Source organism: Cannabis sativa, chromosome 4, assembly GCF_029168945.1.
Source record: "Cannabis sativa cultivar Pink pepper isolate KNU-18-1 chromosome 4, ASM2916894v1, whole genome shotgun sequence".
Lineage (NCBI taxonomy): Eukaryota > Viridiplantae > Streptophyta > Magnoliopsida > Rosales > Cannabaceae > Cannabis > Cannabis sativa.
Genome location: NC_083604.1, coordinates 81,598,110 through 81,610,586, shown reverse-complemented (window position 1 = coordinate 81,610,586; position 12,477 = coordinate 81,598,110). Strand labels below are relative to the sequence as shown.

The window sequence follows — 12,477 nt, the reverse complement described above, 5'->3', positions numbered from 1 at the left end:
TGTTATAATTAAATAAAACAACTGACATAACTTATTAGCTAAATTTGTAAATATCTAAGTTACTAATTAAGATATATTTTTAGTAACTTTAAGTTTATTATATTGAATTTAGTTGACAAAAAATAATATTATATTTTTATGGTAGGAACTAATTAGTTGTCAAATTAATTAAGCTTTAAAAATAAGTTAACTTAAATAAAAATAAATCTTTATTGGTATTGTGAGCAATTCAATAGGTTTTCTTTTTTGATTTTGGAAATAAAAAAGAATATATATAGATTATAACAATATCATTTTTTTAGTATAGTACTCGTATAATTATTTTGATTGAATGTCTGGTCTCTTGACCTGAGTGTCGCTGTTTGGCTGTTTAGTTGTAAAAGTGTTTTCTTGTCGTTTGTTTGAGAAAGATTTGGAGTGTACATGGCTGATTCCGAAACAATGGACTTGGAAAAGGAAGGTGATTTCATTACTCTGTCTGGTGGAGAGGAAGATGATGGGGGGATTCTATACGATACCAATGATAATGAACTATCGGAATTCGATGACCGATGGTGCCTAGTGGGCCGGTTCCTTACAGAAAGAACGCTTGATTTTCTGGCTATGCAGCATAAAATGGCGTCTCTTTGGAGACCGGGAAGAGGCTTGTTTGTGAAGGAATTAGAGGAAAACTTGTATCTCTTTCAATTCTATCATCCTATTGATATTGATAGAGTGGTGGAGGGCAGCCCTTGGACCTTTGACAGGGTTCCTTTAATTTTCGCAAGACTGAAGGAAGGGGAGTTACCAAGATCGGTGGTTCTCAATAAACTTGATTTCTGGATACAGCTCCATGGTTTGTCTACGGGTTTCATGTCTGCGAAAGTGGTGAAAGATGTGGGCAACTATATTGGAACATTCGTAGAAGCAGATAAAAATAACTTCATGGGAATTTGGCGGGACTATCTTCGTGTTCGAGTGACTGTTCGTGTTGATTTACCATTAAAAAGAAGAATGAAGCTGGAAAAGAAGGGAGGTGAGTGGTGTTATGCTAATTTCAAATACGAAGATCTCCCCACTTTCTGTTTCATTTGTGGAATTTTCGGGCACTCTGAAAAATTTTGTCCAAAGCTCTTCGATACTCCTCCCCATTTGATCAAAAAGCCTTACAGTTTGGACTTAAAAGCTATGCCACGGAGGAGACAACACACTATCGGCTCAAGGTGGCTTAGGCAGGGCCTATTGGCTAAAGGAGAAAGTTCAGTAGGAGGGGCCGGTGGTGCTTCAGACGGGACAACCTCCATACCAGTGGGAACTCACGGTGGACTCAATCAAGGGCAAGATCAATTAGGTTCACGATCCGTGGGATCTAATGAGGTAATTAGTGGAGTTAATTTTGGAAGTAATGCTAATAATGTCTCTTTAAATAATAAGGGATCCTCCATTGACTATGCTATAAGAGGTAATAATATGAATGAGGATATCATTGATGATGTGGATGGAGATTTGTTTGTGTCAGAGGCAAAAAGGAAGAGGTTGGCCGAAAGTAATGCTGCTGGGGTGAAAAGTGTTATGGAAGAAAACATGGCTTTTAACAATGTTATTGGGCCAAAAAACTTTGTTGGGGCGGGTTCTGTTTCACAGGCCCGCCAAGAATTATGAATGTTTTAAGTTGGAATTGCCGCGGGCTTGGGAACCAACGGGCTTTTCAATTCCTTAAAGAAGTGATTACTTTAAAGAAACCCAATTTTGTTTTCTTGTGTGAAACAAAATGTAATAAAGCTAGAGTGGATGTGGTGGGCCGAATGTTGGGGTTTGAAGGTGTGTTCTCAGTTGAGGCCCAGGGAAGAAGTGGGGGGCTTGCCTTATTCTGGAAAAATAGCAATGAAGGCAACATAGTTGGTTATTCTCAACATCATATTGATTTTCATGTGTTTGTTGAAGGTCACCCGAATTGGAGGCTAACAGGAGTTTATGGGGAACCTCAAAGGGGTCAAAGGGAGGATACATGGAACTTAATAAAATCTTTGTTCAATTCTCCTAGTGATCTTTGGTGTGTTATAGGGGATCTCAATAATGTGCTGAGCCAAAGTGATAAACGAGGCGGACTTCCATACCCGAATTGGCTAATTTCGGGGTTTGAACAAACTCTTCATGAGTGCGACTTGGTTGACATGGATTTAGTTGGCTATCAGTATACTTGGGAAAAGGGCAGAGGTACTTCGAGATGGATTGAAGTTAGGTTGGACCGGGCTCTAGTGTCATCTAATTGGTGTCAAGTTTTTCCTCAGTCTCGGCTCATCAATTTGGAAACTTCTCCCTCAGATCATAATCCTATCTTTCTTGAGTTTGTTGTGCCTGAACAGATCTTACCTATTCGAAGCTTTCGGTTTGAGAATGCTTGGCTCAAGGAGCCTATGTGTCTCGAAATTGTTAAGGACTGCTGGTCTGCCTCTAATCACATGACAGTTGGTGACAAAATTGCTCTTTGTGCTGAGAAGTTGGCGTCCTGGGGAACTAAAGTGACTGGTAACTTCAAGCTTCGAATCAAAAAGTGTAGAACTGAGCTGAAGATCTTGAAGACTAAAAGAGATGCTTTCTCTGTGCAACGCTATGCTGATGTTAAGAAAAAACTCTTTATGGTTTTAGATCAAAAGGAAGCTTTTTGGAAACAAAGGGCCAAACAGTTTTGGCTAAAGGAGGGTGACCAAAATAGTAAATACTTTCATCGGGCTGCTAGTAATCGTCGAAGCTTCAATCAAATAACAAAACTTAAAGATGCTGGCGGTGCTTGGAAGGACTGGGATAATGGCTTAGTTGATGTGGTGGTGGACTATTTTACCAATTTATTCTCTGCCTCAGACTTGGGAAATGATGTTGTGATACAATATATTCAGCAGAGAGTAACAAACAGAATTAATGAAGAGCTCCAACAGCCCATAACTGCCGAGGAAGTCAAAAAAGCTGTCTTCAGTATGCATCCCGACAAGAGTCCAGCTCCGGATGGTATGACACCTGCCTTTTATCAAAAATGTTGGGAGATAGTTCAGCATGATGTTACAGCCGTGGTTCAGAAGTTTTTCAATTCAGGTGCGTTTGAGTCAAGTTGTGGTGATGCTAATGTTGTTTTGATCCCGAAAAAGAAAACTCCTGAAAGTATGGTTGATCTAAGGCCTATTGCTTTATGTAATGTCTTGTACAAAATAATTACTAAAGTAATGGCTAATCGAATGAAGCCATATATGGATCAAATAGTTTCTGAATCTCAAAGTGCCTTTATTCCCGGGAGACTCATAACTGACAATATTTTAGTTTCCTTTGAAGTACTTCACTACTTGAAGAGGAAAAGGAAAGGCAAGGATGGTTTCATGGCGCTTAAACTGGACCTTAGCAAGGCATATGATCGCATAGAATGGAAATTTTTGGATTCGGTGCTTCGAAGACTTGGTTTCTCAGACAAATGGGTCTCATTGGTGATGAATTGTGTTAGCTCGGCCAAGTATAAGATTGTGCATGGTGGAAGAGTTTTGGGTCCGATTACTCCTACCCGTGGTATTCGTCAAGGCGATCCATTATCTCCTTACATTTTTATCCTCTGTGCGGAAGGGCTTTCGGCTTTGATGAAAAGATACGAAGATATGGGTCTCATCCATGGGTGCAAAGTGGCGAATGGGGCTCCGAAAGTGTCTCATATGTTGTTTGCTGACGACAGTTATTTATATTGCAAGGCTACTCTCCCAGAAGCTACCCGAATCAGAGAACTCCTTCACCAATTTGAGTGTGTTTCAGGCCAGAAAGTTAACTTGGGGAAGTCATCCATTTTTTATAGCACTAATACATTGAGCCATGTTAGGGAAGACATCAATTCTCTTTTACAGATGCCACAAGCTGATGATAGAAGCATGTACCTAGGGCTCCCTAGTACCATGGGGCGAAATAAGTCGGCTGTATTGGGATTTTTGAAGGATCGTGTAAGGAAAAAACTTCAAGGTTGGGACTCCAAAGTTCTATCCAGAGCCGGTAAAGAGGTATTAATCAAGTCAGTTGCGCAAGCGCTCCCCAGCTATGCAATGAATGTTTTTTTACTTCCTTTGGAGATCAGTAGAGATATTGAAAGCTCTATGGCTAGATTTTGGTGGAAAAGTTCCTCAAAGGAGAATAAAGGCATACCTTGGATGTCTTGGGAGAGAATGTGTCAGAGTAAAAACAATGGAGGACTTGGTTTTCGAAATCTCCGTGACTTTAATTTGGCTCTTTTAGGAAAACAAGGTTGGCGTTTTCTTACAAGACCTGCTTCTTTGGTTTCTCGCATTTTCAAAGCTCGTTATTTTCCTACTGGTACCTATCTCTCGGCCCCTCTTGGAAATAATCCTAGTTTTGTTTGGCGAAGTGTTTGGGAAGCTAAGTCTCTGGTTAGTGCGGGGGTTAGATGGAATGTGGGTAATGGCTCTTCTATTTCTGTCTTGAATGAACCGTGGCTGCCTGATCCCCATCAACCTTTTGTTACTTCTACTCATCCGGCACTTCAGCAAGCTCGTGTGTGCAACCTGATGTCAATGGACAGCAGTTCGTGGGATGAAGAAATTCTAAAGGACTTGTTTGATGACAGAGAACAGCAGCTTATACACCGTATCCTGCGAACTCAAACCAGGCAAGTGACATTCTCTGCTGGTTTCATGAGCCGACTGGTGTGTATACGGTCAAAAGTGCTTACCGGTTACTTCAATCTTTGAAAGGACTGTGTGATGAGATAAATGCTTCAGCTTTTTGGAAAAGTTTGTGGTCTTTGAAGATGCCTCCGAAGATTAAAAATCTGATGTGGAGGGCCGGTTCTAATTGTCTTCCAACACTTGCACAACTTGCAACGAAATGCGTCCCGGTGAATACGAGATGTCCCTTATGTGAGGAGTTTGATGAGTCAATTTCTCACGTGTTACTTACCTGTAGAGTGGTCAAGCAAGTCTGGGAGAGAGTAGGCATCGGGACATCATCAGCTGCTGCAGGGACAACTTTTCTGGACTGGTGTATCCTCACTTTCAAGACTTTGACAGCAGAAAAACAATGCCTTGTTGCTGGGGAGCTAGGAACGATGTTGTTTGGCAAGGGAAACCGATTATTATTTCAGCAATAGTAGCTTCTGCAAAAAGCTATCTTGATCAATGGCATAACGCTCAAAAAACTCAAATTGAGTCATCTTGGTCTGAACTTCAAGACTGTGATGGGACGGAGCGTTGGATTAAACCTCAGAATAATAGTATCAAGATCAACGTGGATGCGGCTATATTTGAAGGACAAAATCGGTTTGGGGGTGCTATTGTTATTAGAGATCATAATGGTTTTCTAATTGAAGGCCATACTAAATTGCACCAAGGCAACATTGCTCCTTCTGTAGCGGAGGCTTTGAGTTTTCGGGAAGCCTTAAGTTGGATCAAAGATCACCAATCATATCCCGTATGGGTGGAGACCGACTGCCTTCTGGTCATTCAAGCTTTAAGGAGCTCGACTAGATTGACTTCTTATTTTGGTTGTGTGATTCAGGAATGTAAAGCCATGTTGGCTAACTTAAGCAATGTTTATTTTTGTTTTGTTAAGCGATCAGCTAATAGAGTCGCTCATGAGTTTGCAAGGGCGTCTTTATTTTATCCTGATTGTACTTTCAGTATGGGAAACATCCCTACTGAGCTGTTGCCTATTTTGGTGACAGAGTTTGAAGGTTAATAAAGTTTAATTTTCCTTTCAAAAAAAAAAAAATATCATTTTTAAATTCAACTGAGTAGTAATGTGATCGGAAATATTTTTAAATTTTGAGAAAAAAGAGATAAAAAGTTGAATGATAAAAGAAAAGAAAAACAAAGAAAAAAAAGTGACATAAAACTAAAAGAAATTATAAACTAAGAAGAGAGAGTGAAAAAAAAAAGGAAAAAAAATAATTCAAACAGTACTATGAGTATTTAGTAACACTTTTATTTTTTAATATTCTATGACCACTTTTATATTTTAATTTTAAAAATAAAATATAAAAGTATGTTCTATAATTTTCATTTTCATTTTATTCACTATTACAAAAAGAGTTTTTTACTTCAATTTTAAGTGACATATAAAGTATTTGCTTCAGTTGGTGCAACGGACGCTAATAAGCCTCATACACCTTCATTTCAAGTTTTAATTAAAATATGTAAATTATTTGTTCTTTCTATTACTGATATTGATGTGCAACAAGCTTCTCAATTGTAATGGTTCTCAATGGCTCACGAATCATAGAAGCTTGAGTAATCTTTGTTGACAATTCCTGGGAAACCAAATGCATGGTGGGTCGTGACTCTGGTTCACTTCTAGTACATGATAAGGCCAAGCTCACAACTAATGCCACAACCATTGATAATCTTCCAGTTGGAGGTAACAACCTTCGATCTAACACATCTTTTAGCAACATATTCTCTGATAATGTTTTCGACCGAGATAATGATGATAAATATTCCAACAATTCTCCTGGGTGTTTTCCTATCATAATTTCCAAAGCTACCACTCCAAAACTGTACACATCGCACTTTTCTGTCACACGCATGGTTAAAGCCAGTTCTGTGCAACAAAACAAATTTTTAAAAAGTTGCTGCAAACACTAATCAATAAGAGCATTGTTATTAAACAACCTACCCATATTCTATAATAATTAAAATTAAAATATGTGAGATTCAATATTTAATTGTATCAATAAAAATAAAACATTGTTATTGGGCACCAGTGGTGCCTAGCACCTTTAAGACGTGTCGCCTTACGATTGGCTAGCAATACTCTCTAAAAACTATTATATTAAACTATACGAGACCCGATACTAAATTAGACCAATAACGATATTAACACGTAGGAGGGTGCTAGACACCGCTCGTACTTTTAGCATTTCTTTTTGGTAAAGTTAGATAGACACCATAATAAAACAATAATTACCTGGGGCCATGTAGCCATAAGACCCAACTACATTTGTCCAGATAGACAAATTAGGGATCAACAATCGAGCAGTGCCAAAATCTGACAACATTGGAACGAAATTGGATCCGAGTAGTACATTGTTTATTGACACATCGCGATGAATGATTGGTGGAGAACAGTCGTGGTGCAAGTATGAAATTGCATGGGCCAATCCTTGAACTATCTTCACCCTTGAATCCCAATCAAGATCGGTTGAGTCATATAATACTTTAGAAAGACTGCCTCTGTTTGCATATTTATACACCAAATACAATTGACTCTTTTTTGTACAAACCCCATAAAGTTTTACGATGTTTCTGTGTCGGACTTTAGTCAGAGTTCGAATCTCATTCTGGAAACTTATGCGACTAACTTCTGGAATATCACTTGAATCTGACATGTGCAACCGCTTAACCGCAAGAACTAGCTCTTGCGATCTTAATATAGCCTTGTAAACAGTGCCAAAGCCTCCTTTTCCAATGCAGTACTTGTCATCAAAATCTTCAGTTGCCTCTACAATTTCTCCAAATGTGAATTTTGCCTCCCCCCATATCAATGACTGATGAGTGTCATTTTGGCTGGAACCTTTTTTATGGCACAATATGATAGTGATTACAATGACAGTAACCAACACTACTAGCCCACAAACAAGAGTAATAATTAATATTACAACATTCTTACTTCTACTGTTATCATGTCTTTTGCAGGGCTTGATTCCTTTACGATTTCCACACAATCCAAGGTTTCCATCAAAGGCACTTCCTGGTGCATTCAGGAAAATGGCTCCAGTTGGGATCGGACCTATCAAGTTGTTGTAAGAAAAATCGATGTAACTTAAACTTATTAGGTTGGAAAATGATTGTGGAATACTACCAGAGAGGTGGTTATGAGAGATGTTGAGAATTTCCAGCATTATAAGCTTAGAGAGGCTTGAGGGTATCTCTCCAAATAGTGAATTGCAGCTGAGATCCAATGCATAACGCAAAGACACCAAATTTCCAAGCTCTGGTATCTTACCTGTGAGTATATTGTGGCTAAGATTCAAGGTGTACAAACTTCTGCAACTACTGAGCCATTCTGGTATATTTCCACTTAAATTGTTTCGTGATAAATCAAGAGTTTCTAGAATACCAGCTATATTGCCTAGACTTTGAGGTATTTTCCCAATCAAATTATTGTTACTGAGATTGAGAAAGTATAGTTGCCTTAGATTCCCCAGTTCAGCAGGAATTTCTCCACTCAAGTTATTTGATTCCAAGCTCAAATATTGCAACTTTTTCATGTTTCCAAGCTCAGGTGGGATTTTACCAGAGATTTTGTTTCGACCCATCTGCAATCTGGTGAGATTCTTGCATTTTTCCCATGTGCTTGAAATTTGACCAATGAATTGGTTATCATCAAAAAAGATTGATTCAAGTTTGGGGTGAGAACCAAAGGCATTGGTGATGTTTGCTGTGAAATTGTTCTGGTCAAGTCTAACTCTGGTTAAGTTGGTGCATTTTCTCAGGCATTCTGGCAATGATCCGGTGAAATTGTTGTTGTTTACAGTTAAAGTTTCGAGCTTTAAACCGCTGCACAAATGGAGTGGCAATTCTCCATTGAAGCTATTGTTTGAAAAGCTAATGACATTCAAATTAGGACTGAACTTGCCAAAGTCTTTTGGGATTGTTCCTTCGAAGTTATTGGTGAAAACAGAGAAGCCCTCCAAGTTTCTGAGGCTGGAAATGGTAACTGGTAACTCTCCTGAAAGTTGGTTGGTGTTGACATCAAAAGTTTGGAGGAGTTCTAGATTTCCAATCTCTGGTGGGATTGTTCCATTCAGATTGTTGTAGAAAAGTTGGATTGCGAAGAGGCTTTTGAGGTTCCATAGAGACTTTGGAATTGGACCTGTGAGATGGTTACCAGAAAGATCCAAGCTTCCAAGTTGCTCCAAGTTAACAATCTCAGAAGGAATTGAACCAGTGAAATTATTCTGGTACAGGAAAATGAAGGTGATGTTTTTCAATAAGCCAATTTCTTTTGGAATTTTCCCACTAAGTGTGTTGTTTTGAAGTTGTAATAAGGTGAGAGAAGTCCAATTAGAGATCAATTCAGAGGAGAGAGGACCAGAAAGTTTGTTATCTGATATACCAATTTCTGTGAGACTATTCAGATTGGATAATGACAAAGGAATTTCCCCTCTGAGATTATTTGCACCCAAAGCCAAGTAACTGAGCTTAGTGCAAGAACCAAGCTGAGAAGGAATCGTTGAGTTTAAGAAATTCGTCCTAAGATCAAGAGTCAAAAGATTCTTGAGTTGACCAATAGAAGAAGGAATACTCCCACTAAAGGTATTGTTATACAATTCAAGAACCTCAAGATTATGCAACAAACCAATTCCTTGAGGAATTTCCCCACTGAGAAAGTTATTTGGAAAATGAAGGTGTGTGAGCTGAGAAAGATTTGAAATGTTGGCTGACAAATGACCCTTGAATCCAATATTGGTGAGATTGAAAGATTGGAGTTTGACAAGATTGGAAAACACAGATTCAGGAATTGAACCAGTCCAACTGTTTTGAGACATGTCTAAGAAAGTTAAGTTCTTACACTTTGATATGAAATCAGGGAATGTTGAATTGAAAAAATTCAAGAATAAATCAAGGTAAGTCAATGAAGGCATGGTTGAAAATTTAGACCAATCAGAATTCACCAAATTGTTTGCTCCAAGTGATAAGTACCATACCTTTTTGAGATTACTGATCTGATAAGGTATTGGCCCCTCAAGAAAATTGTTGAACAAACTTAGATATTGAAGCTCTGACAATTGGGTTATCTCCAATGGGATTTCACCTTCAATATCATTGTCACTCAAGTCCAACAAAGTGAGCTTGGTGAGATTACCAATGGCTGGTGGTATGGAACCAGAGAGCTTGCAATTGTTGAGGTTGAAGACAGTGATGTTAAGAAATGGAGTGAAGTTGAACTTGTCCAATTTTCCATTGAGCTCCAAGTTGGAGAGGTCTATTTGTGAGATTTCTCCATTGGAAACATCACAGACAACATTAGTCCAGTTGCAGAGATTAATGATGTTGTTGCTGTCCCATGAATCCAGAGAAGATGATTCCATTGATAAGCTTTTCTTCCATGTTATGAGAGCCTCTGCTTGTGTTCTTGGTGAGCAAGTAATCTTCAATGGAAGCCAAACAAAAATAAAAACAAGAAGAAGAAGAATAACAGAGAAATGAGTTTGTGAAACTCTTTTCATGGTGTTGATTGATCAGTTTAGTTTGTAAAGCTTTGATCTGAATAAAATTGGGTTATTTTCTTCACTCTTTTATAATGGAAAAGAGCACATTCTTGGCTCTCAAAATACTTTCAACTTTCCAAAACATATATTGAATTCTGCCAAGAAAATTCCTAGTGAAAAGGACACACGGATTTGAAGCTTTGAATTTACAGGAAGTTATTTTGTTGACTTAGAAAGTATGATCATTTTGAGAAGTGTATTAATGTAGTAAATCATGCTTAACAGCTTAATTCTGGTTTGTGAAATACGATGTAGTGTCAGTAATAACTACAATATTTTTTTAGAAAAAAAAAAGAGTGAGCGTACAATTGTGTGTACATTGGATAATGTCATAAGTACTTAAATAATATAGGGTAAGTGTATACTAAAAGGAGTGTTCCGATAAACCTCTTATTTATTTTGTCATTTAAGAGAGTTTTTTAATTTATTTTTTTGATTATGTATGTTGTAGTTATTTAGAGTATTTTTATAATTTGCAGTGCCCAAAATAAGATTTAAATATTTTTTTTTTGGTACACTTGAGTAGTTCTTTAAACGAATAATAAGTAATTGTTTGAACTTTATATTAGACACTTGAAATTATTCAGAATTTTTTGAAAATTTACAAAAATTCTTAAATAACCACAACATACACGATTATGACAAAAAAAAAAAAAAAACTAAAATACTAATCTGAATGCCGAAACAGATAAAAAATCTATCATAACATCTCTATATGGAGTGTACTATTGGTTTAACCAAAACATTACCCAACAAGGTAAAAGGCATTAATGATGTCCAAGAATTATTATTACAAGTGCAATTTAATATCACATCTCACGTATTTTACATTAACAATTACTATGAAGGTGAATAAATAAGATTTTTATTCCTGAACTATGAAGATTGTAGAGTTTTGTTCTTGAATTATTATATTTTGTAAAAACTTTCCCGTAACTATGGAAAAAATTGTAAATTTTCTTATTCGGTTGTATTTGAGATATTTATTGATGACCATGAGTTACTCTTATAATTACATTATGAGAGTTTATTTAATTAATTTAAGCTAGTCAGAACCAAATATAATAACGTTAAACATTCAAACATTTGCTCTAAAAATACAGATACATTATCTACATAATTATTTTTTGTCTAGATTCTCGAATTATAGTAAAATAGCTTTACATTAATTTTACATCAGCAAATTATTTACAAAAATAAATAAAATGCAAACGAAAGAGCAAATTTACAATTATTTGCATAGGTGGAAAAAGTAATTTCTACAAAATAAATAAATAAGCCAAAGGACAAAATAATTGGTAGCAACGCGTAAAACACCACATCAGTGATGGTGATACTAATAGCTTGTAGCATTGTCTTTTACTCATATTGACTTGAGACTTGAGTTGATGTTGACTCTTTAATGTTGATTAACATTTTTTCCTCATTTGACTTTTCTCTTTGCTCGTTATACAAGTTGGGATATTCTAATTTGACCATTGTTAAGGTGGGTAGTATTATTTTGAGGTGTGTAAAGAAGCTTAATTCCGTTATGACAGTTATATTTTCTGTTATGGTAGTTAATAGTTGGTTAGCTTTAGTTTGTTATTTCCAGCTGTTCATTGTTGTAACAGATTGTATATAATCAGTTGTTCACTCATAATGAACAAGGCTTTTCTTTCAGTCTTCTTCTTTCTTCATCTTTCATTCTCTTTCTTCTTCTTCCTTGTTTTTCTTTCCTCTGGTTTTCTCATGGCTAGATACAATACTAGATCTAACATGGTATCAGAGCCTTTTCCACCATTAACTGCAAATGTTGCTGTTAATGGTGCTGGTAATGGCTCCACGAATCCTCAGGCCCCTCTGTCGAATTCCAACCCCTCTGCTAACCCAGGAAACAGAACTCGAGACCCAGAAAACAATCGCAGTCCAGTCTATTTTAGTCATACGCTATCTGTGAAGCTCAATTCAACAGAAATTTTAGAAGTTCTGGCACTTCAAGAGGTCAGTACCATCCATCTTACCATAATTTTCCTTCTCCCTACTCAAATTTCTTCCATCCTAATCGAAACTATCATCCTGGTAATTTTTCTCGAGGAACACCTATGCCGTTTAATGCTGGAAGAGGCTCAGCAATGAGTAACAGAGGAGGAAAAATGGCTCACACTCAGAACAGGCCTCAGTGTCAGCTCTGCCATAAGCTTGGGCACACGGTCATCGATTGCTTCTATCGCTTTGACAAGAGTTTCACTGGTGTGATATCACCC

The 12,477-nt window shown here is 37.2% G+C and overlaps 1 protein-coding gene across 1 annotated transcript; it reads right to left on the bottom strand.

Moving 5' to 3' along the window:
* Window positions 1–6,175: 6,175 nt before the first annotated feature.
* On the bottom strand, window positions 6,176–10,226 carry LOC133037203 (MDIS1-interacting receptor like kinase 2-like). Its single transcript, XM_061114071.1, has 2 exons — window positions 6,925–10,226; window positions 6,176–6,558 (listed from the first exon to the last, which is right to left on the bottom strand). Exons 1-2 carry the CDS (start codon window positions 10,187–10,189, stop codon window positions 6,176–6,178), a joined length of 3,648 nt encoding a protein of 1,215 aa, XP_060970054.1. The 5' UTR covers window positions 10,190–10,226.
* Window positions 10,227–12,477: the final 2,251 nt, after the last annotated feature.